We start from the raw sequence: 26,126 nt of genomic DNA on the forward strand, positions 1-26,126 counted from the left end.
TTGGAATATCCACACTATGAGTGGCAATCACCATCTTTAGTACTTTCCTCTACAATTTCATTGCAAAATGCATCATCTTCATTTTCCAACGAGCATCATGTGTTTGTTAATGAGTTTGAAAGGATTCAACAGAAAATTTCTCAACAGAGAGTGACCAGTTTATGATGAATTATTTTCTTGAATATGAGGATGTTTTCAAACATGAATGTCTTTCCAAAATGAGTCTACTTCATGATATGATTAGAGGGTTTCTACTAAAACAAATGATTTTCATGAAAGGGAGAATACTTCAGGATCTTACATATGGAGAAAGATATTTGTAAATTTTTGAAGGATTTATTAGCAGAAAGTGGTCCCCGAGGAAGATTATTTTCTCAGAAAAATGAAAATTATTAAGATGGAGATTTCTGAAATCTTGAATTTACATTTTTATGAAGAGGAAATATATGGGTATGAGGAATCACAATCAGATGCTTCTAAGTTAAATTTTCAGGATGACATGCGAGAAAGATGGAAAGAGATGAGGAAGTTCAGTTTGCAAACACCCATCCTCATTTGGAAGAGTATCAACCTCCTATTCCATTTCCAGAAGCACTATGTACTGGAATTGTATATAATAGGAATGGAGAAGAAATGAAAGAATTTTCAAGACATGATTCTTTTGGAAAATTGTGCAAAGGATAATTTTGGGAAATCAAGATCTCAATGGAAGAAGTGGATGAAATAATCTCTAACATCTACATGTTGTTTCTTGATGACAGAAATCATGTGAAGGAAAATAGCAATTTGAAGGTCCATGAGGATGGTATTGATGGATATAGAAATGGAAAAGAACTTTGCAATACGCTAAATGAATTATTTAAATTTCAAGATGAAAAAATTTGTGATGAAGTTGAGGTTGAACCTTTCTTATGCAAAATTCTTTTACAGATTGGCTGATCATTTATTTGAATTGAAATGGCAATCTTCTAGTAACGTTTTCTTTGCATTTGATCTCTTAAATGTTTTACATTTGTGGACCAAAATTACAAGGAAACCTATTCTTAAATATAGGTATGTACACATGGGAATGAGTTTTCATACAAAGTCCTTTGAGTTTAGCCCAGTTCTCCTTTATGTTTTTTTCCTATTTCTTTAGCTGTACCACATGAAGGAGGAATCAAGGATGCAACCTTACCATAAGGGGAGCGGTTTTGAAGATTTGTCCACAACCTGATCTTTTAGGACCCAAGTCCTCAACTTGAATTCTCTCTTCAATTTCTATGTTTAAAGACTTCAAATATTGTTTTTCATGTGCAACCTCTATCAGTTGTGTTGTTGTGTTTTTTATCAGGATGTTGACCAAGTTGGAGCAATCATGATGCGATGCAACACACAACTTATTTCAGGATTTTATATCTATCATCTCACATGAGAGCCACACCGTCCATCCCCTTGCTTTATTCTCTCCTTCAATTTTTATTTTTATTATTTTCTTAGTTATGCATTGAGGACCATGAATGTTTTAGAAGGGGGGGGAGCTAGTTCATTTAAACTGGTCAACTATGACTTATACATTTAGTTTTGAGGAATATTATATGAATTGAACCTGCCTATTGCCTCTAGATGAATCAGAAATTTTCATCCAATGGTTTGGGAACATGTGTAGAAGTTAAGCTCCTAGAGCGGATCATGAGCATGATAGAGGTGGAACACGTGATTTTGAGCAATGTGGGTTCAATTTCAAATTTGAGAGTGTCTAGTAGGTGATTAGATGATGGAAAGTCAAGGGTAGAAGTCTATGCTTCAAGGGGAGTGAGTGAAACTGAGACCCCCATTCCATCAACTCTAATAGCCGATCCCACTTATGCATTTTGTCTAAATAGTGAGCAGCCATTCTCCGAGTCTATATGCGGAAATCCCACCACTTCATTCACCTTTATTTCCCACTCCGCACGCCTACATCCATCACAACTTGACTTCACCACTTTGCTTCCGCTCAGGATATATGTATCATCTCCCTCCTGTCTCTCTTTCCACGGTATCACTCACGACTATTACTCTTTGTATCTTTTCTGTCAATAATTCGCTTGCATCATCTAAATCTCGTTTCTCTATCGCTTCCATAGAAAGGAGGGGTTTGACTTGCACCATTTCTGTTTTTGACTTTCAATTTAGGCATCTCCTCACTTCCTCTAAAAAATTGGGAGTAAGGTTATCCCAAGGTGCACAGCACCCCGTTGGACCATAAATCTCTCATTGTTCACCCTAATTCCTATCATATATTATTCTCGTTGTGTTCAATATTCTGTGCTCAAAGAGGAGGAAATGGCTTCTTCTATTCTTAGGAAAGAGAAAGGCTAATGGAGAATAAGTACTAGGGTGGCCCCGGAGAGAGAGTTTACCTGAGGGGTATAGCTTATACCTAGAAACAAGTACACTCTCTCTCATCACTTAGCAGGCCAGCAAGCAGAGAGGAAACCCCCACAAACTGAAAAAAATCTGCTCAAAATGTCATTTAGTGTTTTAGTTCGGCTTGATTTTGATACACTTAACACTTCCCCACACTGTTGTCTAACTTACAAGTACATAGATGTTGCTAAGGGACTAGCAATGTCTAAGTAGGGGGGTATATGATAACACCTTTTTTTCTTTATTTCATGTTAAAAATAATGCTTCCAAGTATTTCTGATTTTCCTAATTTTCTGTTAATTATATGAATTTTATTTATCAACATGGGAATTAATCAGGAATTTTCTAGATTTTTCAGAATTTTTACAAAAAAATATATTTATGCAATTTCTAGACTTTTTGGGGCCTTTTTGCGTTTCGTTTGCAAAAAAAAACTGAACTCAGCTCTGCCACGCAGCGGCAGGATTAAAGATAATAAAATTCATCATTCATTTTTTTTTTATTTATTTTATATTTTTTAATGTTTTGAGAGAATCGAGAGAGAGAGAGGCAGATACATATACGCATTTACTTTACAATAAAAAAGCAAAAGGGTTTTTTTTTTTTTTTTCTTTTTTCTGCAAAAAGGAAAAAAGGAGGAGCCAAAATGAGAGCAGAGTGAGAGATCATTGCGTTTTTATGGATTTGTTCGTCTTGATCCCTCTTTCTATCTGCATTTGATCATTCATTCAGATCTAGCCTACAGTGATAGATAAATATTATAATAACTAAAAATGGTAAAATGGTGATTTTACCCTAATAAAACCTAAATAAAAAAGAGAGGGGGAGAGAGGAGGAGTGGATGGTCATGCCTGAGACAAGACAGGGAGGAGCTCTAGCTTGGACTATCTATTCACTTTTCCTATTTATTGTATTTTCCTTTATTATTGATTTTGAATGAATCATCTCTATTCTGATCTGAACTTCTAATCGCTTGCTTGAGCGGCGGCATGTAGCCTGATTAGGATTGAGAGGAGAAATTGAGGATTTACCTTGGCATTCAATTGCATTCCAAAAGAAAACTTAAAAAAATTTTAGTTTAATTTAGAGATTTAAGATTTCCTTTTTGATTTAGCAAATTCTCAAAAAAAAAAAAACTTAAATCAAAAAAAAAATCTCTTCCAACTAATTAATTCTTTGATCCATCCAATTCCAATCAATAATTTAAATTCCAATCCACATTTCTTCTTTTCATCTCATCTCTTCTCAAATTCACTCTAATTAGGATCTAAAACACAAAAAAAAAATCAAATTGAAATTCTACTTGCCTCCCTTGGACTGACACTCACTTACTTACTATACATATTGAGCTACCAACATATGCAACCTATATGCAACATATGCAACATATATGGGGAGAATGGAGAAGGGAAGGCCCCTTGAAAATTGTGGCGTGGATGAATTTTGTTCAGGGTCTTTCCCTATTTAACTAAGTGGTTATTTTTCATAAAACCCCCAAACTTTTAGTGTATATTGTGACATCCAAAAAACCATTACATGTGATCTCTAGACCCGTGCATCAGTCTAGATAACTACCACAATAGTCCAACAACCATTATTGACCTTCCAAATAACTCACTATATCATCGTACATAGTAATTAATGTCAGATCGATCTAATCGATTGATAGGTCGAGTCTCCTACTCGTGGGGTGCAAAGCTACACCTCGTGCTCTAAAAGATACAAATGAGTGTTGATCGATTCGGCTCACTTATGGAATATGTTCATCATGGTTACCTTATACATGTAGTCCATTATCTAGTTGATGCTCCTAAGACAACGTAGGGTATGTCAACTATCAAACCCTAATCAGTCTTCTGAGTTAGTATTGACGTGTTCAGGAATCATCTGAGAACTCTTTTATGTTATTTCACTACCTCCCAAAAAGACTTCATCTCACCTTCTTCTTTGAGCTGTCTCCTCTTATACTGAGGGCGGATGATACCGTTTAAAATTCCATCATTAGATACTTGTAGGTCATAGTCAACTTACAATTGTCCATCCACAGGCCTTCTTTGGTGTCTCAGCTATAAGGACCACTTACACAACCATCACGTGAATCAACACGATCGACAATGTGTAAAATACTATTTAAGGATTCGTACAGATCAACTCACTGAACTCTTTCCACTAAAGAACACCATTCTCTAACCTTAGTGTCTCCACGTTCAAGATAATGTGAAGTCCATCACACGTTCTATATATATCTTATAACGAGGTTCATGAGTACGCGACGAGCCATAGTCATCGTATGAGAGAGGCTAAATAATGTTATTCGATTTAGATACTTCGATGTTCTTCTCAAGTATAATATATTCACGAACCTTGTTATAAGCATCACACATGCACTGTAATGAATATATCCTATAAATAAACATGTAATAATATATAGGTGTGGTTGGCTATCCAATCACATATATCTCCATAATTTAAAATCAATTTAAAGGCAAATAAATATGTGAAGATGATGCAGTATTTTTGTGTGCACTCCCCTCTTGGCGTGAATTGAATGTTGAGATCTTCACTTTGAGAACTAAGGTAGCATTTATTGAGTCTACCACGTAGGGATTTAGTGTGCCAATTACCATGATGGTACCTTTATGTGCGACTGCTGATGACTAGTCCAAGGAAGTGAAAGGCAGCAGATTTATTTCATCGCAATGTGACTTGATAATTTTCCGTTCTGGTTTTCATTTGAAAGGTCTTATTCAATTCATTTGTTTTGGGCAAACTGAATTTGTATAGGTAGTCCTAACAATGACGCCCAACCCATTTTCCTTCTCACTAGATATATTTGGTACATAAATCGACATTTTTTTCTATGTTATTCACCTTAGTTGGGGAAGACATATGCAAGGTAGCTTTTTAGGTGTGGGATGGGTCAGCAAGGAAATGGGCACATCAAGTTATGCTATTAGGTGTTAACTTCAGGGGCTGAACACTATAGTTCTTCCAATTGAAGCTGCCTTTGTTCGGATTGATCTAACTAGTGGACTCCAGGCCCCCATGGTGGGCTGCGTTTCCTAAAGGATTGTTGTTCACCATATAATGGAGACTAAAACAAACAATTTAAGGTTTTTCTGGTTGTTTAACTTTACATTGGGATGGACTTTTCTCTAGATTTTTCTGGGTATGTGAGTACGGAGTGCATAGCAAAATTTATAAATTTGTAGATTATTTGACTAATATAGTTGCACAAAAATGACAACACAAAATATGATGTCTGCATTAGTTGGTGATGTCCAGCCGAGAAAAAAATTCACAGTAAGAAAAACTAGATACTTTTATTAAGCCACGCGATGATCTCAAAATCTCAAGATTCTTTTGATTATAAATCTATCTCTACTGCAGACTTCACCTTTCACATTACACTCCCAAAGTAAAAAATCTACACGCGGACGACTATTCAGTTAACAAACCAACTGACTTACGAGGGTAACTACTGAAGGAAGACCTACGTTAGAATGGAGCTCCCATAGAATCCTATGTTTAGTCAAACTTTATATCAACACCAAGAAAGTCTAGGAACTATTTTCTAAATGACCATCATTGATTACCTTCCAAAAATCTGAAATAGTATTTTGCGATCACATTACATGGACTTCTAAGCATAAAAGGCCTTGTCCATCTTCCTTCAACAGCTTTCATCCAACAATCAGCACACGGAAAAAAACAAAGCAATAGAACCCACTGATTTCAAGAAAAACTCTGGAATCTCAATCGGCCATCAATTTTGGGTATTCTTTACGTCTATAAAACAAGAGGCGAGCAAACCGCCGGAAAAAAACAAGTCCAGGAGGAACAAAAATCAAACAAGACTCACCACGCTACAATCAAGACGCGGCCCCCTCAGGCTTGTCAGTGTCCATCTCCTCCAGCGGCTGCGCGGCAGCACTGCCAGCCCCCTCTTCCGTCGTTCCTTCGGTCGTGTGGTGCTCGGGCTGCGGCGGTGATGGCGGTGGAGGGGTTTGTGCCTTTGCCGGTGCTGGCCTAGGTTTTGTCATTATGGGTTTGCATAACCTGCAACAGCTTAAACCCCATCATCACAAAGAACTTCCAAATTTACAGGTAATTAAATCGATAAACAATAGAATAGTAGAGTGGTTGCATTTTTTGATCCATGCCTGTCGAGGGCTTCGGCCTTGCGTTTCAAATCCGCCGAGAGGAGGATGGGGGTAGCAGACTTGGGAAGGGACTCCTGCTGCCGCCTCTTCTCTGCCAGCCACGCCTCGGCTTGCCCGCACTCGTTCACAACCTATCACCGACATGCGTAATTCAATCAACAGACGTCCATCAATGAGTAGGATATGACAACGGGCTGCGTACCTTCTGCTTGTCTGCGAGCTCAATGTGGTCAAACTTGGGGTCACTGGAGAGAGCAGCTTCTCTGTAGCTGTTGATGCAGTAGACAAGCTGGTCAATGGCAGGTCCCCTGTCCTGGCTCTCCCGGTATCGCTCCTCGATCGGGGAACCTTGCTGCGTGTCATCAGCCCACAAATGTCAACCTGATAAAACCCAAAACCCTGAACCCTAAACTCTAAACACAAAAGCAACCTTCTTGAGCTCCTCAAGTTTGGCAATGTAGACGCCTTTTGTCTCATCCTCGCCCTCGTCGTAGAGCCAGTCTTCCACCTCTTGGAGTTTTGCGGAGAAAGCTTCTCTCTCCGACGGGGTGACAAAGTCCTCGTACTTGTCGCTGAGCTTGTTCCTCATCTCATAGACATAGGCCTCGACAGCATTCTTCCTGTCCTTGGTCTCCTCCATCACCTTGTCCTGAAGCGCCATCTCAAATTCTTTCTCCACTGCTTTCTGCAGTTCCGCCGCGGGCAGTCCACCATGGATGAGCTCCGAAACCGCCACGTTGGTCTTCTTCACCTTCTTCTTTGGCCCTTCGACCTGATCCAAAACCAAAGAAATAATGAGATGGGGGAAAACAATGAGATGAGCCAACTGCAAGGCGAAGAGAGGCGTAAAACCTTGACGTCTGTGTCCATTTTAGTAGGCTTCTCCGCATCATCTGCCGCACCATTATTGATATCTGCCGGCAGAGGACGAGAAGGGCTTTTGGCCTCTGCCATGTTCACGTCCTTTGGCGCTTCGTCCGTGTCCATCTTAGATGTTTCCACGGTCACCTCCGAGAGCTCCTCTTCGATCATCTGGATGCCGGTAAAGAACGAGTTATAATTCAACGACTCAGATATAACAACTTAACGGGAAAGAGAAGGTGATAAAGAGAAGTCAGTCGGAAATGCTTACAGTCGCTGATTCGATGGACACGATTCCGTGAAGGTTCAGTCGGACCTTAGCCTTGAGCTTTGCATTTTCCCCCCTCGAAGTTTGGAAAGGTCCGATCTACCCGAGAACAAAAAGCAAATTATAAAGAGGGAAAATCGGCATGAGAATAGAAAAACTAGTTTACAAAATTGTACGTACCGTGTAAGTGCTGATGAGTGGAGGCCCTGACAACTCGTTAGCATCGGCGTAGTGAACATCCACAGGAAACGTAGCAGATTTGTAAAAAGTCAGAGCTTTTAAACTGGGTATGGGATTTCCTCGAGGAAAGACGAGAGATGTTTGCTGCTTCTCGATTGCCCCGTTTTCTGCGTCAGGAGCCACTCCCTTCCAGGATAGACCGATTGAATAAGGGAAATACTCGTTCACCTGAGATGGATGGGATAAATAACTCAAAACAAATTGCACATCGTCGACTTGGATTTTCGTTACAATTGAAGTTGAAATACCTGAAAATCGCGAACTTTGAATGTAGGACTCAAAATAGCACACTGAAGAGCACATCCTCGAGCAACACATTCACTGGCGTTCATGGTTCGCCTGGGTTCTTTTCCGAAAAAGTCCGTCAATATCTTGAGAATTGCTGGTACGCGCGAGCCCGAGCCAACAACTTCTACCGAGTGGATTTGTTCTACAGTAAGGCCAGCATCTGAGAGTGCTTTTTGGAGAGGACCCTTCACTCTTTCCAGAATAGGGAGACTGATCTCTTCGAATTCGTCCCTCTTGATTATCGCTTTAACATCCTTTTCGTCCACCAGGCATTCAATGTTCAATGGGGCAACAGGGTTCGCACTCAACACCTTCTTCAACTTCTCGCACGCTGCCCGCAGTCTCAAACAGGCGCGCGAACTCCCAAGAACATCAATCTTATATTCTTCCTTGAACTTTGCAACAAAATGACGGAATAAAACCTCATCAAAGTCCCTGCCACCGAGAGATCTGTCGTAGGAATGGGCCAATACCTTCAACTGCCCCTTCTTCAAGCCAGCAATGCAAACCTGCATACTCGCATGACCCACGTCAACAAATGCGACATTAATCTGGTCGTTCTCCGGTAAATCAGTCTTGTAGATCCCATAACCCAATGCAGTTGCAGTGGTTTCATGAATCAAACGAAGCGGATGCAAACCCGCAATAGCAGCCGCATCCAACACAGCCCTTCTCTGCAAATCTGTGAAATACACAGGAATGCCAATGCTGCAATCATGAACCGCGGCATTGAGATTCTTCTCGGCTATTCCTTTCAAGTCAGAGAGGACCATTCCCAAAATCTGGGTTGGAGTGAAGGCCTTCTGCTCGCCTAGATACCGGGCATGGATTAAGGGGAATCCATCAGGACCTTCGGTGACAGTAAATGGGAGGGACTGGATGTCACGCTGAAGCTCTGGATCAGAAAACTTGCGCCCGATGAAGCGCTTAATCTGTGAGATGGCGCTCTTGGGGTTCATCGAGATCGAAGCAGCCCCGGCTGTTCCAATGAATCTCTGCTTGTCGCCGAAGCATACCACAGCAGGTGTCTCCCGCTTGGATTCGTCATTGAGAACGACATCGATGCCTCGCTGCCGAGCCACGGCAACGATGCAGTTCTCATTCCCAAAATCGAATCCAACCACGCTCATGGCTGCGTTTCTCGCAAATACCTTGTCGGCGGTTAAACGCGATCTGCCAAATACGATAGAAACCGAATAAAAAATAGTTAAGAACACGCATCAGGCATTCCAAACCTACAAAAACGGACACACGGTACGATAACCAAGTGATCTCCAAAAAACGGACGCGGCGAAGGTAAAATGACATGTATTGACGACTGAAACAATGCAAAACCCTAGCATTAGACGGAGGATCGACGAAAAAAAACGTCAAAAACCAGAGACAATGTCTACAGAGGATGAAATCTCGGATTTGAAGGACGAACGACGATCAGATCGAGGATGTAAGATCGAGCGTACCTTGCTTGAACGGAGATGGCGACGGAGAGAGATCCTGCTTTCTGAGAGTGGAAACTCTCCCACTTCGCCAACGCCAAAAATAAAGCCTCCCTCTTTTCTTCTAGAAAGCTCCATTCTAGACCGCCGATGGTTCCAGAAGCAACGGACCTCCCGACGCGGCGTCATCCACACCGTTCATTTCTCCAAAACCTGATGGAAGCAACGGAGAGCCGTCCGATGACCGTATCAAAACTAGGAGCTAATGGAATCGAGCGGTCAAATCTGGCAACTTATTGGGCCTTGATAACTCAACAAGCAGGTCCATAAAAAGATAAAGGCCCATCACTTTTTCCGTCATCGAAGACCGACTCCTCTAGGTTAAAAACTGTTATCCGTCCGTTCGTCGTCCGATTCGTTCACTAAGTCAAATTTTCTGCTATAAATACCATTAGTCAACCGAAAGAGACGGGCGGTGCAGTTCAGCGTTTCCCGCGCTCTGCACTTGTATCATCTTCTTCCCTTTTCGCAGATCGTCGATTTTCTGTGGATTCCTTCGGCGACATCTCCGACGATTTGCAAGGTTTAGGGAAGATTTCTCTGTGCTCCGCGAACGATCGTGTGTTAGAAATGCTTGAGAAGCGGGGAAGAGGGAGGCCCCCGGGTATGAAGGTTGAGAGACGAGGAGAAGAAGAAGACGATGACAAAGTTGTGGTGTTGGAAACTCATCCCTCTGAATTTGACGCCGGTCGTCTTCAGCTTCGTAGCCGCTGGGAGCTTGCTTCAGTTCTCAATTTTCTTCATGTAAGATGCCTTTTCCGTGCGTGTTTGTATTTTTCCCCTTTTTCCTAACTTTTTGATTGCGTTTGGTCTGCTCACCGTTGGACATAATTAGGTGTTTAAACCAATCGTCCTCCGAGACTTGAAGATCTCCGCTGAAGAGATGGAAATGGCGCTTATGACGTCGGATCATGTCCTCACGAAGATTCACGTTGCGTTGTTGAAGGTTTGTATCTGATTTCCATTAACGTATCATGCTTCTCCAAGGACATGGTTTGGCAGAAGTTACGTCTTTCTGTGATATTGAGTATTTTTTTTATGAGAATGCAAGAGATTTTAGTGCTAGCCTTTAAACCTGGATTCCGACAGAAAAATGTCGGAATCCAACTGCAAGAGATTAACCCTTTCTGCCAAGTATGCCGACAGAATAATGTCAATTTGTCACTTGCCTTTTCTTCGAACGATTTTTTCATTCCTAAAGCACTGGATTTTAGATTTTTTCATCCTATCGCTTTCTACTTCATGTTTTGGCGACGCAGTTGTAAACCTCTTCTTCCGACTCCATTCTATTAATTTTGATTTAGATTTCCAATTTGAATAAAGACAACCCTTACCATTCCATGCTCCTTCTCCACTGTAGTCTCTTTATGGCTTCGGGATGTGTTTTTTGTTTCTTAGAGAGTTGCCTTTGGAGGTTAGTTTTGTGCACAACCTTAGGCGGAACTGAACCATATTATCTCGGTGAAAAGTCTGTGTGGGTATTCCTTGCATGTTTGGTGTATGGATGAATGACAAGTTAAAATTTCGCCCGGAGTTGAGAATATTTAACTTTTGCTTTGAATATCCTTTTCAAAAGGTCATACTGTGGGTTTTTTCCTACGCTAAAGTTTAATCATATTTTCATCCACGACAGGGTATACCTCCCGTAAGCAAGAGCTTGGAGGAGTCTGATGTCTGGGTGACAGTACTTTCAAAAAAGCTGAAGACATGGTGGCCTTGGGTAGTTTTTTATTCCTTAATATACGGCGATACCGAGCATCTCCTCTATATCTTCTTTATCTCAGTACAACCATGTCTGATGCAGGTCGCCGAAGGCGAGGCCCCTCTTTCGTTCGACGATGGGTACGTGAAAATAACAATGTCAAAATATTTTCTTCTGCTCTATACTAGCAGAGGGTGGCCTCAAATCATCTTTATGTTTGCAGGGTTGAAATTTCGACTTACAAAGGTCTTGATCCTTTGAAGAGGTTGCTGATCCTAAAAGCACTATGCGAAGTTCGTTTGCTGGTAATTCCGTCTCTCTAGATGCACCTGAGAAAACTCTACTGTGTTAAATTTTTATTCCTTAGTTGCCTGACGTTTTCATCTGTGTTAAATTTTTATTCCTTATGATTACGCACGAACTTTATTTCCGCAGCAAGATGACGTACTGAATTATGTGGACGAGGAAGTGAAGCGTGGCGGCCATCTCTCTAGATTTCGCAAGGATAGTATATTCCAAGACGAAAAAGGGACGACCTACTGGTAATCATACTAAATCGAAATGATTTCAGCTGAAAAATAATTATCATTCTGGAATCTGGAATATTTGGTATTTTCATTAACCTTTCGAATAACTTGGGATCTTGTTTCTAACGTTTAATTCTTTTTTTCAAACTCTTTTTAAAGGTACGATGGAGATTCGGTTGTCGGACACAGATTATACAAGAATGTTACTAAAATTGAGTACAAACCGAGAGCAAAGGGCAGAGGTCGTCTCACGCTGGCGACTGTAGAATTTCAGTGGGAAACTCTCGCAACTAATTTCAAAGAATTCCGGCAGATAACGGTAAACCTAGGAAATATTAGTTGTTGACATACATCACATGCATTCATCCTTGGAAATATCTTGTGACTGTGATTTTCTTTGATATTACATTAGGATAAGCTATTGGGCAGCAAAGTTTCTTCAGAATGTGCCGTCGGGACCATTGTCAAGGATGAGATCTTGCCTGACGTCGAAGAAACGGAAAAGGTGCGGGAGGAATAATTGAATTTCAAACCAAGGAACAAATGTCATGTTACCTTACATATTATATATAAGCCACGCAGACACGAATGGAATTTTCCATGTTTGAGCTGTACAATGCTCTTCTTCCCTCTGGCAGAAGAAAGAACGGATGCTGAAGAGGAAACAGAGACATGCAAGGCTATTCGAGGGGCTCCAAAGCTGTGACTTGGTCAACAGTCGGCGATCTTGCCGCGACCGCAGGCCTGTCAGTTACACCTTCGGTATGCCCACCAGTCAATCGCCTCAGCGCCTATTTTCTTATACAAATTTAGTTTCTATATTTTCCGACGGATGCTCATAAAATATACTATAAAACATAAAACTTTCCTCTCTGTCTCAGATGAATACGATCAGTCTATTGACGAGGCCATACAAGATGACGGGTAAGCGGGTGGGGTGGGGTGGGGTGGGGGGGGGGGGGGTTGGAGGTATAGTGCAGGGACGCGGACGGGACGGTTTTTTTGTCCCAGGATGAAAAAATCATCCCGTCCACGAGGTTGGACGAAAATCGGGATGGAAATTCGTCCCGAGACATCCGGACAGGACAGTTTTCGTCCCAGGACGAAAAATCGTCCCGTCCGAGAGGTTGGACGAAAACTGGGACGGCCATTCGTCCCAAGACCTCCAGACTGGATGGTTTTTGTCCACTTGGACGAAAAAACAGTTGGTCCGTAGGTCTTGGACAAAAAAAACCATCCTGTCCGTGTCCCTGCATATTTTCTGCACGTCGGACTGGACGAATCTTCGTCCCGTCCTGCCCATCGCCCACGTCCCGGACGATCTGGAACTATACCGTGGGGGAGATGGAACCCATATGTCCTGAGAGTTGACTTTTCTTTGTTTTTTAGGAGGACGGGTGAGCAAGAGTCCCCGGCCCGGGCCACCGAGCCGGACAGCGACGCAGGTGCCGAGCCTCCCCTGTTGGGGCTGCCCGAGACGAGAAGAAGACTGCGGGAACGGCCGACGACCAACACCAGCTACAAGGACCCCTCTCCGAGGGAGAACGAATGAGGCATTTCTTTATCTTCAGAGAACTGATTTATTCTGAGATTGCAAATTCTCGGCTTATAATCTTGTTTGTTGACATTTAAAACGTGGGTTATTTTGGTCAAAGCCAGGGGGAGTCAAAGAGGGGGGTGACAACGGTCTTGGTGTTGAGATAGTCGTGGAGGGAGTCGAGGCCACTGTCCTTGCCGAAGCCGCTCATCTTGTATCCTCCGAAGGGAGCGTCGTTGTCAAAGGCGAAGTAGCAGTTGATCCAGACCGCCCCAGCGCGCAGCGACCTCGACACTCTGTTCACCGTGTTCAAGTCCTTGGTCACGATCCCCGCCGCCAGTCCGTATCTCGTCTTGTTCGCCCTCTCTATCGCCTCCTCCACCGTCCTGCGCCCCCAGCCCAAATCAGGTCAATCTCTCCATCTGTCTCATCTCATCTCTCTCTCTCTAGAGGGCTTACTTGAACTTGAAGAGGGACATGACGGGCCCGAAGATCTCCTCTGTGGCGATGGTCATGTCGTCCTGAGGAGGGGGATTATGGGGTGAGGCTCGACCGGTTGACTTGCTTGAAAACATGGGTACTTACCTGGACGTTGGCGAAGATGGTGGGCTCAATGTGCAGGCCTGTTTCCTCGCAGGGCTTGCCGCCGGTCAACAGCGTGGCCCCCTCTTTCTTGCCCTGCTGGATGAAGCCGAGAACGCGGTCGAATTGAACCTTGTCCACCTATTTAAATTTGATTCCACACCGCGTGTGAGAGAGTAGAGTAGAGTTAGGGATTGGCACGCGTCATCCTTCACGTCATGCATCACAGTGACATAAACATGACGGATATGTGACGGTGACGGTTTTAGAGGTCTGTGACAGTGACGGTGACGGATGACTAAGTGGTTTTGACTGGAATGTAACAATGACGGGGTACCCAGGATGTGTGATGTGATGGAACGGTCATCACAGGTGATGGCCGCGACGGAATTTTGAAAAGTTAAAATGAACATAAAAGACATAATAATCATTATTTATAATCTCCCTGACGGCTGAGATGTTGCCACGTGATGTGGCCATTTAGATTTCCTGGCATTTTGCACAGAAGACCTTTTTTTTTGTGCGTTAACTGATGTCGCATATAAATAATTTGAGATATACCCCTCCATTCAAGTAAGGTTTTATTTACGTCATTGGTGACGCTGGTGTCGTCACCATGACAGGGACATGTCCGGACGCCCTATGGAGGGACTGTGACGGGAATATATTGTAGGGACGCGGACAGGACGAATTTTTTGTCCTGGGACGAAAAGTTGACCTGTCCAAAGATAGGGACAAAAATTTGTCTTGGGGACCACCGGACGGGACGGTTTTCATCCCATGGGACTAAAAAACCATCCATCCTGAATTCTCGGATGTTGGACGGACGAATCTGGGCGGAAAACTGCCGTATTCACATCCGATGGTTGAGATGTAGCCACGTGGCCATGCAATGACAATTTGCATCAAAGTCCATGTTTTCTACGCGTGTGCAAATGGGTGTCGCTCAGAAATAATTGTACATATGGCCCTTCACATTCTCTCTCCTCCGTAATTCCCTAAAAAACTTAGAAAAATCTATATCATCATATTAACAATATAAAAAGGGGTCTTTTTCATCCAGGACGAGGGACTGGATGAAAATTCGTCCCGGGAGGACTGGACGGGACGGTTTTCTTACCGTCGGACAAAAATTCATCCCTTCCTTCGTCCCTGCACTGAATCTGGATGTCAGACGGAACGAAATTCGTCCTGTCCTGTCCGTTGTCCACGTCCGGGACGATACTGAACTATGGACTGGAACATGATGGTTTTCTTGCATATGCTGGGACGTGTGAAGGGACGGTGACGAGACGAAACTTTCATTATGTCACCGTCACGTTTCGTCAGCCGTTCCATCACGTGGTGTTCCCCAAGTAGAGTAGAGTCTAGTAGAGAGAGAGAGAGAGATGGAAGGTTAATTACTTGAGGGCCATGGTTGACCGTGGGGTCAAAGGGGTCGCCAATCTTCCAGGCCTTGGCCTTCTCTACGCAGGCCTTCACAAAATCGTCGTAAATGCCTTCCTGCACCAGCGTGCGCGAGGCCGCCACGCATATCTCCCCCTGCCGGCTCGAACCGCAGTTTGATGAATATTTTGCACACATATATAAAAACTATAAAGAGAGAGTGACAGCGTGGCTTGCCTTGTTGAAGAAAGCCGCCATGGTGGCCAGCTCGGCCGCGACGTTGACGTCTGCATCGTCGAAGACAATTATCGGCGACTTTCCCCCCAGCTCGAGCGACACCGGTTTAAGATTGCTCTTAGCTGCGGCCTCCATAATCAGCCGGCCCACCTCCGTTGACCCGGTGAAGCTTATCTGTCCATCATAACCAATCACCTCTCAGTCAACGACATAGACAGAGAGCGCGAGATAGGGAGAAGATATTTAACCTTGTCGACCTCCATGTGGGAGGCGAGGGCGGCGCCGGCGGTGGGTCCGTAGCCAGTGACGACGTTGAGTACGCCGTCGGGAATCCCCGCCTGGATCGGAGAGGGATTGAGAGAGAGGATGGACGGCGGAGATGCAGCCACGAGAGAGGAAGGGAGGGGGACCTGCTTGGCGAGGTGGGCGTAGAAGAGGGCGGCGAGAGGGGTCTGCTCGGCGGGCTTGACGACGACGGTGCAGCCGGCGGCCAGGGCGGGGCTGGCCTTGGAGAAGAACATGATGGAGGGGAAGTTCCAGGGGAGGATGGCGCCGACCACTCCGACGGGCTCTTTCAGCGTGTAGCCCATCATCTCGCGCGCCATCTTCAGCGTGTGCCCGTGGATCTTGTCCGCCGCGCCCGCGAAGTACCGCAGAGTGTTGGCGCATGTCGGTATCTCGCCCAGCTTGCTCACTAGGAAGAGCTTCCCCCCGTCGCGCGTTTCCAGCGCCCCCAGCTCGTCCGAGTGCTCGTCGATCAGATCCGCCAGCCGCCTCAGAATTCTCCCCCTCTCCTGCTCTCACCCCCCCCGCCACAAACCATAAAACCAATCACGATGATGATGATCATAATCGTGAATTCATGATCATGATGATGAAGGAAGACGAAGAGTACCGCGCCGGAGAGACGGGGCCATTGGCCGTGGTCAAAGGCGTGGCGGGCAGCCTTTACGGCGCGGTCAATGTCGTCCTTGTCGCCTTCCGAGACCATGGCGAGCACCTCCCCAGTCCTCGGGTCCCTTGTCTCGAATGTTTTCCCTGAAGAGAGACTCTCCGAGATTCAACCATCGAACAGTGGGCCGTCTCTCTCTCTCTCTCTGTATCTTTCTATGTGCAGGGAGAGGGAGAAGGAGTTTACCAGAGACAGCGTCGATGAATTCGCCATTGATGAAGAGTTTCGTGTACCTGATCTCGGGTATTTTCGCCTTCGGCACCTCTGTTTCTCTAGCGGTCTCGCTCCCCATCTCTTTCGCTATCTCTCTCTATGTTCTCTGAGAAAGTCTGAAGAAGCCCCCGGAACGGGTACTCCTTATATTAGCAGTTCCTTCTCTCCTTGAGGAAAATAAAAAAAGGACTTTCCTATCTACGTGGGCCAGACACGGACGCTAACTTTGCAACTCCGTCGTTTTTTTATTTAACCTTCGGTTGACATCATATTCCTTTTTGCTTACTCTAACCTTCATGTCGCGCCGTTGTCGACTTCTATCTCACGACCCAGCCAAGAAAAAAATGAGATAGATAGGTAGACAGATAGACAGATGGATAGACATATAGATGGATAGATAGAGAGAGACAGACATTGATAGATAGCAGTTCGTTATAGTACTCCTTATATTAGCAGTTCCTTCTCTCCTTGAGAAAAATAAAAAAGGGACTTTCTTCTCTACGTGGGCCAGACACGGACGCTAACATCGCAACTCGGTCGTTTTTTATTTACCTTTCCGTTGACATCATTATCTTTTGTGACCTTCATGTCCCGCCGTCGTCGACTTCAATCTCACGACCCAGCCAAGAACAACATGAGAGAGATAGATAGATAGAGAGAGACATAGATAGACAGACAAATACATAGAGAGATACACAGATAGATAGATGGATAGATAGATGAATAGATAAATAGAGAGATAATTGGATAGATAGAGAGAGGAATCCGATTTGACTTTTATTGTTACTTCTGGGGAATATAATTCAATGGGCAGTTAAGTTTCGCACGAAAGTATCGGAGGGATTGAATTGAGTCCGATCGGCCAAGTGGAGTCATTAGCTGTCGCCTACACGGGATCGATGATCGTTGGATCCCGTCAGGCAAAGGGTCAACCCATTCCGTCGTGTTGCGAGACGGAGACAGAGAAGTTCTGCCAGGAAAATCAACCAAAAATATATCTGGCCGCGATTTCCAATCAAGGTAACGCAGACAAGTTTTTCACTCGAAGGGACGAACAAGTCAAATTGACTCCCTCCCTTCGCTTTGCCGAACTTGAGAAAGAGTCACGATGAAGGAGATAAAATCTAGAAAACTTACTGGGGGAGTCATAATCACGTGAACTTCGGAGCAATTGTTCGAAGATAATGAGAAAAATCATTGACAATTCTTGTGAGGGACCTTGCTTCTGAAAGATCATTTACGAGTCCCTGGGGAAAAAAGTGATTTATCATTTTTTAAAGGGGTTGAATCACCAAATGTCACAAACTTTCCCCGTTGCTCACCGTATGTCATGTACTTTCGAAATATCACCGTATGTCACAAATTTTTGAAAATTATCACGGTGTCACGAGGCTTGGCCGCCGGTGACGTGGACGATGACATAGGTGCCACGGGTGAAGCCGAGCCTTGTCATCGGCCACGTCATCGTCCACGTCACCGGAAGCGAAGTAGGGGCTCCGATTCTGGCGTTTTTGGCGATTTTGGCTGGATCTTGGCGATTTGGGGGTGCGATTTGGGTGGATCAAGAAGACGAAGAAGATTTCCGGACGATTTGGGTGGATCTCTGCGGTAAGATTTCGCCGTTTTTTTTTTTTGTCTTGGATTTCTTTCTGCAATTGATCGCTGAGAAATGAAGAATCGGGGATATTAAATCCCCGATTCTTCATCGTGAATCTGAGAATGGGGATTTCGATCGCGATTTTTTCGATCGAAACCCTTTCTTTGGTGAGCACCGTGAACAGAAGAAAAAGAAGATTGCGATCAAAAGATTGTTCTGAGGATTTTGATCGGAAGATTTTGATCGGGAGAAGAAGAAGAAGAAGAAGAAGAAGAAGAAGAAGGAGAAGAAGAGGAAGAAAAGAAGAAGAAGGGGAAGAGGAAGAAAAGAAGGAGAAATCCAATCGCATTTAACATCCCCGATTCTTCATTTCTCAGCGATCAATCGCAGAAAGAAATCCAAGACAAAAAAAAAAAAACGGCGAAATCTTACCGCAGAGATCCACCCAAATCGTCCGGAAATCTTCTTCGTCTTCTTGATCCACCCAGATCGCCAAGATCCAGCCAAAATCGCCAAAAACGCCAGAATCCGAGCCCCTACTTCGCTTCCGGTGACGTGGACGATGACGTGGCCGATGACAAGGCTCGGCTTCACCCGTGGCACCTATGTCATCGTCCACGTCACCGGCGGCCAAGCCTCGTGATACACCGTGATAATTTTCAAAAATTTGTGACATACGGTGATATTTCGAAAGTACATGACATACGGTGAGCAACGGGGAAAGTTCGTGACATTTGGTGATTCAACCCGTTTTTTAAACGTAAACGCATAATCTGAATCATGGAATGATATGGTTTTGTAATCGGCAAATCTTTAAAAATCTGATAGAAATATTTTGCTACGGAAGCAAACTGGAATCCATCTTGCTTGATGGATGCTAGCGAATTTTCTGAATCACAGCAGAAAAAACTTGTTACTCGCATGCGAAATGGGGGCTGGAGGGTCTCACGTGCTACTTAATCAAAAGACCCCAACCAATTTTTTATGGGCCCATATTGGCATGCCACATTACAAAACTTACTCGTCGAGGTTATGTAACTGACCCGTATTCTACACAGATTTGCAACTGTAATATTATAAAGAATGACTTAATCCCAAACTTTATAAATTCACATTAGATGGGACAAACCAATTTAATGATAACCATATATATACACTCGTGTGAACACACGTGCTAATTTATCCAATTACCACAACCATTCTTTTATAGGCCCACGTGGGTATGTCCCATTACAAAACTATCAATCAAAGTTATATAATTGACCCCGCTTCTACACATATTTGCAACCATGATATTATAAAGAATGGCTTAATCCCAAACTTTATAAAGTCACATTAGATGTGCTAAGTAAAATTAGTCATAATCCTAGATATACACTAAAATGTGTGTAAGCCCACATATGAGATCCAACAATTTCATCACTAAGCTCACCCACAGACAACAATAGACATGGTCATGTGGTGTGCAAAAATTCAATTTCTCCAAACCCTCAAGCAGCGTGCAGTGAAAATCTTGGGCAGATATTCACATAGCCCACCGCACAAAATCACACCATCATGTAAAGATTGTCTTCTCTATCTATCATCTTGTACCTCGCCGAACTCTCATATATATATATATATATATATGTGGAGAGAGAGAGAGAGAGAGAGAGAGAGAGAGAGAGAGAGAGAGAGAGAGAGAGAGAGAGAGAGAGAGAGAGAGAGAGAGAGAGAGAGAGAGAGAGAGAGAGAGAGAGAGAGAGAGAGAGAGAGAGGGAAAGAGAGAGGAAGGGAGAGTGACATCTCACACCTTTTAATGGAGCACGAGATCCCGCTCCATCAAGGACGAAGTCGAAGCCAACGCCGTCACCAGTGACACCCGCCGGCTGGAGCCTCGCCAGATTGGCACGCCAAGGCGAAGGCGAAGGTACCCTAGTAACTCTGATTTTTGGGCCATATCCTTGCAACAGCCCTTTCGTTTCGATCCCTCTTTTAATTTCGAATGTATTCCTTTTTTTTCTTTTGTTTTTGGATTTTTAAGGGAGCCCCTATCTAATGCCCCCTTTGTTGGACCTCTTCAAAGGGGCCCATTACCATTTCCCATATAAGGGATGGAGTGGGCGCCCTAATGGCTTGGTCAAGATCAAAAGGTCAAAGTTGAATTTTGAAAGGGACCCACCACTCCACAACATCTGAGAGAGAGAAGGAGAAAGAAGGAAGAGGGAGAGGGAAGGACGCCAGCGCCGGCGCCCGCTGCCCCGCCGACCTGCGCCGAGGCCGCCACCCGCACCCCTCAAATCCGCCACCCACGCCGCCCTAGGGTCACCGCCCCGAAGGGCAGTTGCCCTGCGCCGGCCCGAAGGGCCGCCGCCCCGCGCCGCCCTGAGGGCCGCCACCCCGCGCCGCCCTGAGGGCCGCCGCCGCGCGCTGCCCCGCACCGTCCCGCGCCGCCCCATGGGGCGCCGGCCCGCGCCACCCCAAGGGCCGCTGGCCCGCGCCGCATCAGGCTGCAGCCCGCACCGCCCTGAGGGCGCCGCCCTGCGCCGCCTGAGGCCGTCGCCTGTGCTGCCCGGAAGGGCCGCCGCCCTGCACCGTCTCAGACCGCCGCCCGTGTTGCTCGGAAGGGCCGCCGCCTTGCGCCGTCTCAGGCCGCCGCCCTGTGCCGTCTCAGGCCGCCGCCGACGCTGCCTTGAGGGCTGCCGCCCTGCGCCGCCTGAGGCTGCCGGCCGCGCCACCCCGAGGGCTGACACCCCGCGCCGCCTCGCGGACCGTCGACCCGAGGCCGCCGGCTTGAGGGCTGCCTTGAGGCCACCGCCAGCCCAACCCTGCCGCTATCGTACCGCCGACCGCCTCCATAGCCGGGTCCCCGAGCGCTACCGTTAGGCCAACCTCGTCGTTGTCGGATCGTCGATCTCCGCTGCAGCTGGGTCTCCGACTCCCGCTGCCGTCGGGTCGCCGACCGCTGCTGCTTTCGGGTCGCCTGACCGCCGTTGCTGCCGGGTTGCTGACTGCTGTCATTCCCGGGCTGACGACTATCGCCGATCAGGTCGCCGATTGCCAGCGTCGCTGCCTCGTGCCAACATCCGGCCCGTCGCCCACGCCAGCCCTTCCGGCTCACCGTCTGCCATCACTCGGCCCGCCGTTCGTCTGCGTCAACCCATTCGACAGTCGACCTACGCCTCCAGGCCCGTTGCATCGTCCGCGGCCCCTTCTGCCCACGCCAGCCCGTCCGGCTTGCCATCCAACACAAGCCTGCGCCTCGCGATAGTGCCGCACTGCCTCGCCTCTTTCGACACTGCTCCCGCATCACCGCTCTTGAGCCGCGCTACGCCGCCAGTTGAGTGTTGTTGTGCCGCCTCCGACATAGCTCCACTGACCCCGCTGCCAGTATCTTTGCATTGACAAGGACGACAGCTCTGGGACGACATCACCGAAGAGGTACCTCGCTCCCCTAGCCCCCTCGTTAATCTATCTTTTGTCGTATACGTTTTTGATTGCACTCTACCGCGCGCTCGGGATATTTAGTGAGAGTATAAATGGACAAGATAGCGTCCAACAAGCATCTTCCCTAGGTACGGGCCGAGCCCGTCCGTTAAGTGAGAGCACCCACTGACTCAGTCCGTTCGGCGCCGTAGACTCCTTCATCTCTCCGACGGGTGTTAGGAGGTCACCGTCACTGCCATCGGTCGCCTGCCCGGAGCACGGAGCCCAGCAAACCCCATGAGTCGGGACCTGCACGTACATTCACCTAGGGTATTATCGCATCACGTAGTTGCATCGCCGTAGGTCCACACTGACGGATGACGTCTTTGATGACATCCGCGCTATCTCCTAGTATCCGAGCATCGCCTTGGCACACCTCGGGATGACATCAGCAACATTGTCCAGCATCATCTTTGCTGGCCTCCTCTTGAAGCTCCACCAACTGAATTTTCTCCCCCAGCTTTGCCTGCAGCGAGAGGATGACACAGATGTTCAAGAAGATCAAGAATAAGCATAAGGTGTTCAAGAAGGTCCGATAGAAGAATAATAATAAGAAACAGCACGAGCTAGCTCAATTTGCCGTGCTTCCTAATGTATTAAGCTATTTGTTCCTTGCTACATTACATATGGATAAAGGCCAAGATCTAGAGGGAGATACAAAGATTGAGATGGAAAGAGTCAGAAAAGAAAAAGAGAACATTCTAAAGAGAGAATGAGAGATGAGAGAGAGAAGAAAGATGTGTGCGCGAGAGCAGAAGAAGAGTGAGATAGAGAAAAGAGAGAAGAGAAGAATAAAGAGCTTGAGTGATGCAAAGCACTACACAGGGTAAAGAAAGAATAGGCCTTGACATATTCACTTATGAGCAAGAGGAATCTACGTATCTCACTTGATGGTGACAGATATTGAGTTGACAAAGAGAAAGAACCCCCTTGGATAGATATGGAGAAAAGAGGGAACAAAAAGAGAAATATATGTCCCTTGAAGAAAATAATGAGATGTTCCCAAACTCAAAATCTAAATTCACTGTCCTCCCTTGACTCTCAATATAAGAATACTTGTGAGGTGAAAACATAACAGAAAAAATGAAAATAACTTGCCATGACGTGGCCCTTGTGCTCAGCCAAGATGAGATGCCGAGTAGTGGGTGGTTGCTGTTGAATGAATTACATAAATTCCCATGGGGTGAGAATGATTCAACTCCGTCAAAGATGATGAATTTCTGGGGTTATGAGCCAGATGTTTGGTAAAGCCTAGTATAAGGAATGACAATATATGGACCAATAAAACTCCTCTTCACTAGACAACAGGGATGGTAGGGTGATCTACGCTGATGTTGAGTGTGGGGTTGATGTGCTAGATAAGAAGCACTCCCATTTGTACATGCTCAATCATGTGAAAAAATCTGGCAATGTTCTCAAAAGTAGTCATCAAACCAGGTGTTGCTGACAGAGTCAAAATGTAATGGGATGGATGAGTGGTGTATTCCTGTTGTTGACATGAGGTTAGTGACAGACGCAAATTGCGGTTTTAATTTTAAATGTCGTTATATTTTTAATTTGCCTAAAATCAAATAATTTTGATAAAATATAGAAACTTACTCAAATGTATAGAGTAAGGTCGTCTCTACAGGGACTTGCCTCTAGGGATGTATTAAATAATTGAGTTTTTATTTATTTAGACATAATAATAATAAAAACAAATGAGTATAAGAAAAGTTAAGCAATTAGTAAGTAGAGAGATTATTAGTTTAATAAGATAATTAAAAAAATATAGAAGATCGAAATTCACACACACATGTATATATGTTTTATAGTTACTAAGAATAACAAAGAATGAAGAGATTAGATATTATATTTAAGAAGGATAATAATATAGTTAGTGAAAAGATAGATAAGAAATGAATTAGAATAAGTAGTTTAATAAGAGTAAATTAGAAGAAGAAGAAGTTAGATAGATAGGGAAAGACAGTAATTATCTAATTATAATATGATTAAGTAGGTAGATAGATATATTCAGAGAGAATGAAAGAGTTAGAGTAATATTTATTAATACCAAGAAGATAGGTAAAAAGAGAGTATTAAGTAATTATGTAACTATAATATACTAAATATAAGCATAGAGAGATATTAGTGAGTGAAGAGGTAGTAAGAGAAATTAGGAAGTATTTATATAACTATAAGATAGATTTTAATTATAGAATACTACTTATATAGGTAAGATATTTTTTATAGGAATAATATATTTATTTTATAGGTTTTCATATGATTTTATATTTTTATGTAGTTTTTATAATTTAATGAAATAATGGGTCGATTTAGTCGAACACCGGAGAAGTGTTCGACCAACTACCCAATAGGAGGTCGAAGACAGATATATGTAAATTCTATTTACTTATATTATAACTTTTATAAGTATTTTATATAAGTTTAATAGAGAAAATCAAAGATTAGAGGGCGTTTCTGTAGAACGCCCGTGAGATGTTTGATAGAATGCCTGATAGAAGTCGGAATAGGGAGGGGAATATGTATTTGAATTTTTCTAAGATTGAGATGGAAAACCTATGTAAATCAAAATATATTCATCAAAACACATGATGTGTTCGATGAAATGCTTAAGAGAAATTATGGTGATAAGATTCTTCGAAACTCGATCAATCTCAGTTCAAGAGCAAAATCATCCATTCAGAGTGTCATAAACATAAAATTAAACCAATGAGAATCATAAGATCACCAGAATCGGCCTGATTCGAAGACGAGAGTGGCGGCGCCGATCTCTGCCGTAGAGCTTCGGTTTAGGAGATCCCTTGTTCTTCTCCTTGGTCTGGGTGCGCATTCAAGCTGCTCGGACTCTTCTTTGGCGCTGCCCGGAGCTCCAAGAATGGTTGGAGGAGTTTCACTCCCCTCCTGCTCTCGCGCTGCCGCCGGATGGGTTCCCTGCCGTCCTCTGGACTTATGGTTGAACTATGCAACTTAAATGTCAAAAACACCCCTTTAAAGGGTCAAGAGAGGTTCTCTCGACCCCTTAGAGGGGTAGGCTTGATTCAACGACCTTTCTGAGGCCGTTGGATCGGCCTGTGTTCCTATCGGCGGCGGCCTTCGTCGGTCGGCCAATGAGGAGGATGGTCCGGGGCTCAAAAGGACAAGATTGCCCCCCGACTGTCCAATTCTTCTTATATTTTGGATCAACGACTGCGATCAAACTGCATCCGAGGACCATCATGATCGGTGTACCCCTCCATTGGCCCGTCAGCAAGCCTCGTCAGCTACCCTGTCAGCTTTGCGTGCTTTGATGTGTCCGCCGAAGGGTCCTGTGATCTGGATCAGCGATTGTGGCCAATCACAATCCTGAAAAAAATATAGAAAAAATTTAAAATAGTGGATAGACCTCACCGTCCGATCTTCTTTAAGAAGATCTGACAGACGAGATTATATCCCTTTACTTAAAAAAATTGCTCGAAATGATATAAGCTTTGGGCCAGGTCGGCTCGGAGCTTGATTCCGGCCCGGTGCGAGAGTAAAATAGATAATGGGATTTGAATCCCATATCAAAAATTCAGAAATCTGCAACGCTTTATAAGTGTTGGCCTTCCTTTGTTATTGAATCAAAACACTATACCTCCTTATTGCGCGACCTTGACTTCTCTGTGAGCCTCTCTGTGGGGCGGTACTCCTTGTTGCCGGCTGGGTGTGCCTGCTACACGCTGCCCCTTGCCGACTGTGGGCTGGCTTGAGCCCTTCGCTCACTGGTCTGCGGTTGGCTTGGGTACTATGCGCCTGCGGTTGGCTTTCTTCATTTCATTAATTTTATCTATTTCTTTCTTCTCTTTATTTGTCCAACTTTGTTTTCTTCCCTGCAATAGCATAGATACATACTAAATGAAGCATTAGAAAATTAAAAAAGGTCTTAAAGATATCTTTACTAAGAGATATTTAAAGTTGTAGAACATGCATAAAAATGACATTAAAATGCATTATTTCATTACTTGCTCTATTTAGTGCATGAAATGTAAAATTCTTATAAAATTGGAGAAAGCACACATGAAGTGATCCCAAAATGACTTTAAAATATGTATAATTACATGACACATTTTGGGTTTACCAGTTAGCTAGTCTCAAGGTGTAGACAACACTTGTCTTCATTAAACCTGCCTCAATAAAACTAAAATTTAATAGTCAACATGTGGAACTCATGAACCTGAATAGATAATACCAATATTCATA

General features: G+C 44.5%; 3 protein-coding genes and 1 long non-coding RNA gene across 4 annotated transcripts; 2 read left to right on the forward strand and 2 right to left on the reverse strand.

Annotated features, from left to right (window-relative positions):
* Nucleotides 1-6,124: 6,124 nt before the first annotated feature.
* LOC144709143 (heat shock 70 kDa protein 14-like) lies at nt 6,125-9,784 on the reverse strand. Its single transcript, XM_078582567.1, has 9 exons — nt 9,672-9,784; nt 8,172-9,384; nt 7,864-8,091; nt 7,687-7,782; nt 7,407-7,586; nt 6,985-7,326; nt 6,757-6,906; nt 6,555-6,685; nt 6,125-6,450 (listed from the first exon to the last, which is right to left on the reverse strand). The coding sequence occupies exons 2-9, from the start codon at nt 9,339-9,341 to the stop codon at nt 6,264-6,266; spliced, it is 2,484 nt and encodes an 827-aa protein (XP_078438693.1). The 5' UTR covers nt 9,342-9,384; nt 9,672-9,784; the 3' UTR covers nt 6,125-6,263.
* Nucleotides 9,785-10,123: 339 nt separating this feature from the next.
* LOC144709145 (DDT domain-containing protein DDR4) lies at nt 10,124-13,488 on the forward strand. Its single transcript, XM_078582569.1, has 11 exons — nt 10,124-10,451; nt 10,543-10,653; nt 11,341-11,427; nt 11,512-11,549; nt 11,633-11,714; nt 11,845-11,951; nt 12,096-12,255; nt 12,349-12,441; nt 12,575-12,698; nt 12,818-12,860; nt 13,326-13,488. The coding sequence occupies exons 1-11, from the start codon at nt 10,278-10,280 to the stop codon at nt 13,486-13,488; spliced, it is 1,182 nt and encodes a 393-aa protein (XP_078438695.1). The 5' UTR covers nt 10,124-10,277.
* Nucleotides 13,489-13,492: 4 nt separating this feature from the next.
* On the reverse strand, nt 13,493-16,974 carry LOC144709144 (aldehyde dehydrogenase family 2 member C4-like). Its single transcript, XM_078582568.1, has 9 exons — nt 16,817-16,974; nt 16,574-16,716; nt 16,089-16,472; nt 15,927-16,016; nt 15,679-15,852; nt 15,460-15,597; nt 14,059-14,196; nt 13,933-13,994; nt 13,493-13,859 (listed from the first exon to the last, which is right to left on the reverse strand). The coding sequence occupies exons 1-9, from the start codon at nt 16,920-16,922 to the stop codon at nt 13,586-13,588; spliced, it is 1,509 nt and encodes a 502-aa protein (XP_078438694.1). The 5' UTR covers nt 16,923-16,974; the 3' UTR covers nt 13,493-13,585.
* Nucleotides 16,975-20,005: 3,031 nt separating this feature from the next.
* Nucleotides 20,006-21,966, forward strand: LOC144709146 (uncharacterized). The gene is made up of 2 exons (XR_013582966.1): nt 20,006-20,349; nt 20,506-21,966. It is a non-coding gene; the product is annotated as an uncharacterized LOC144709146 (long non-coding RNA).
* The last annotated feature ends 4,160 nt before the right edge of the window (nt 21,967-26,126 follow it).

The sequence above is a fragment of the Wolffia australiana genome, chromosome 11 (assembly GCF_029677425.1).
Source record: "Wolffia australiana isolate 7733 chromosome 11, ASM2967742v1".
In the NCBI taxonomy this organism is placed as follows: domain Eukaryota; kingdom Viridiplantae; phylum Streptophyta; class Magnoliopsida; order Alismatales; family Araceae; genus Wolffia; species Wolffia australiana.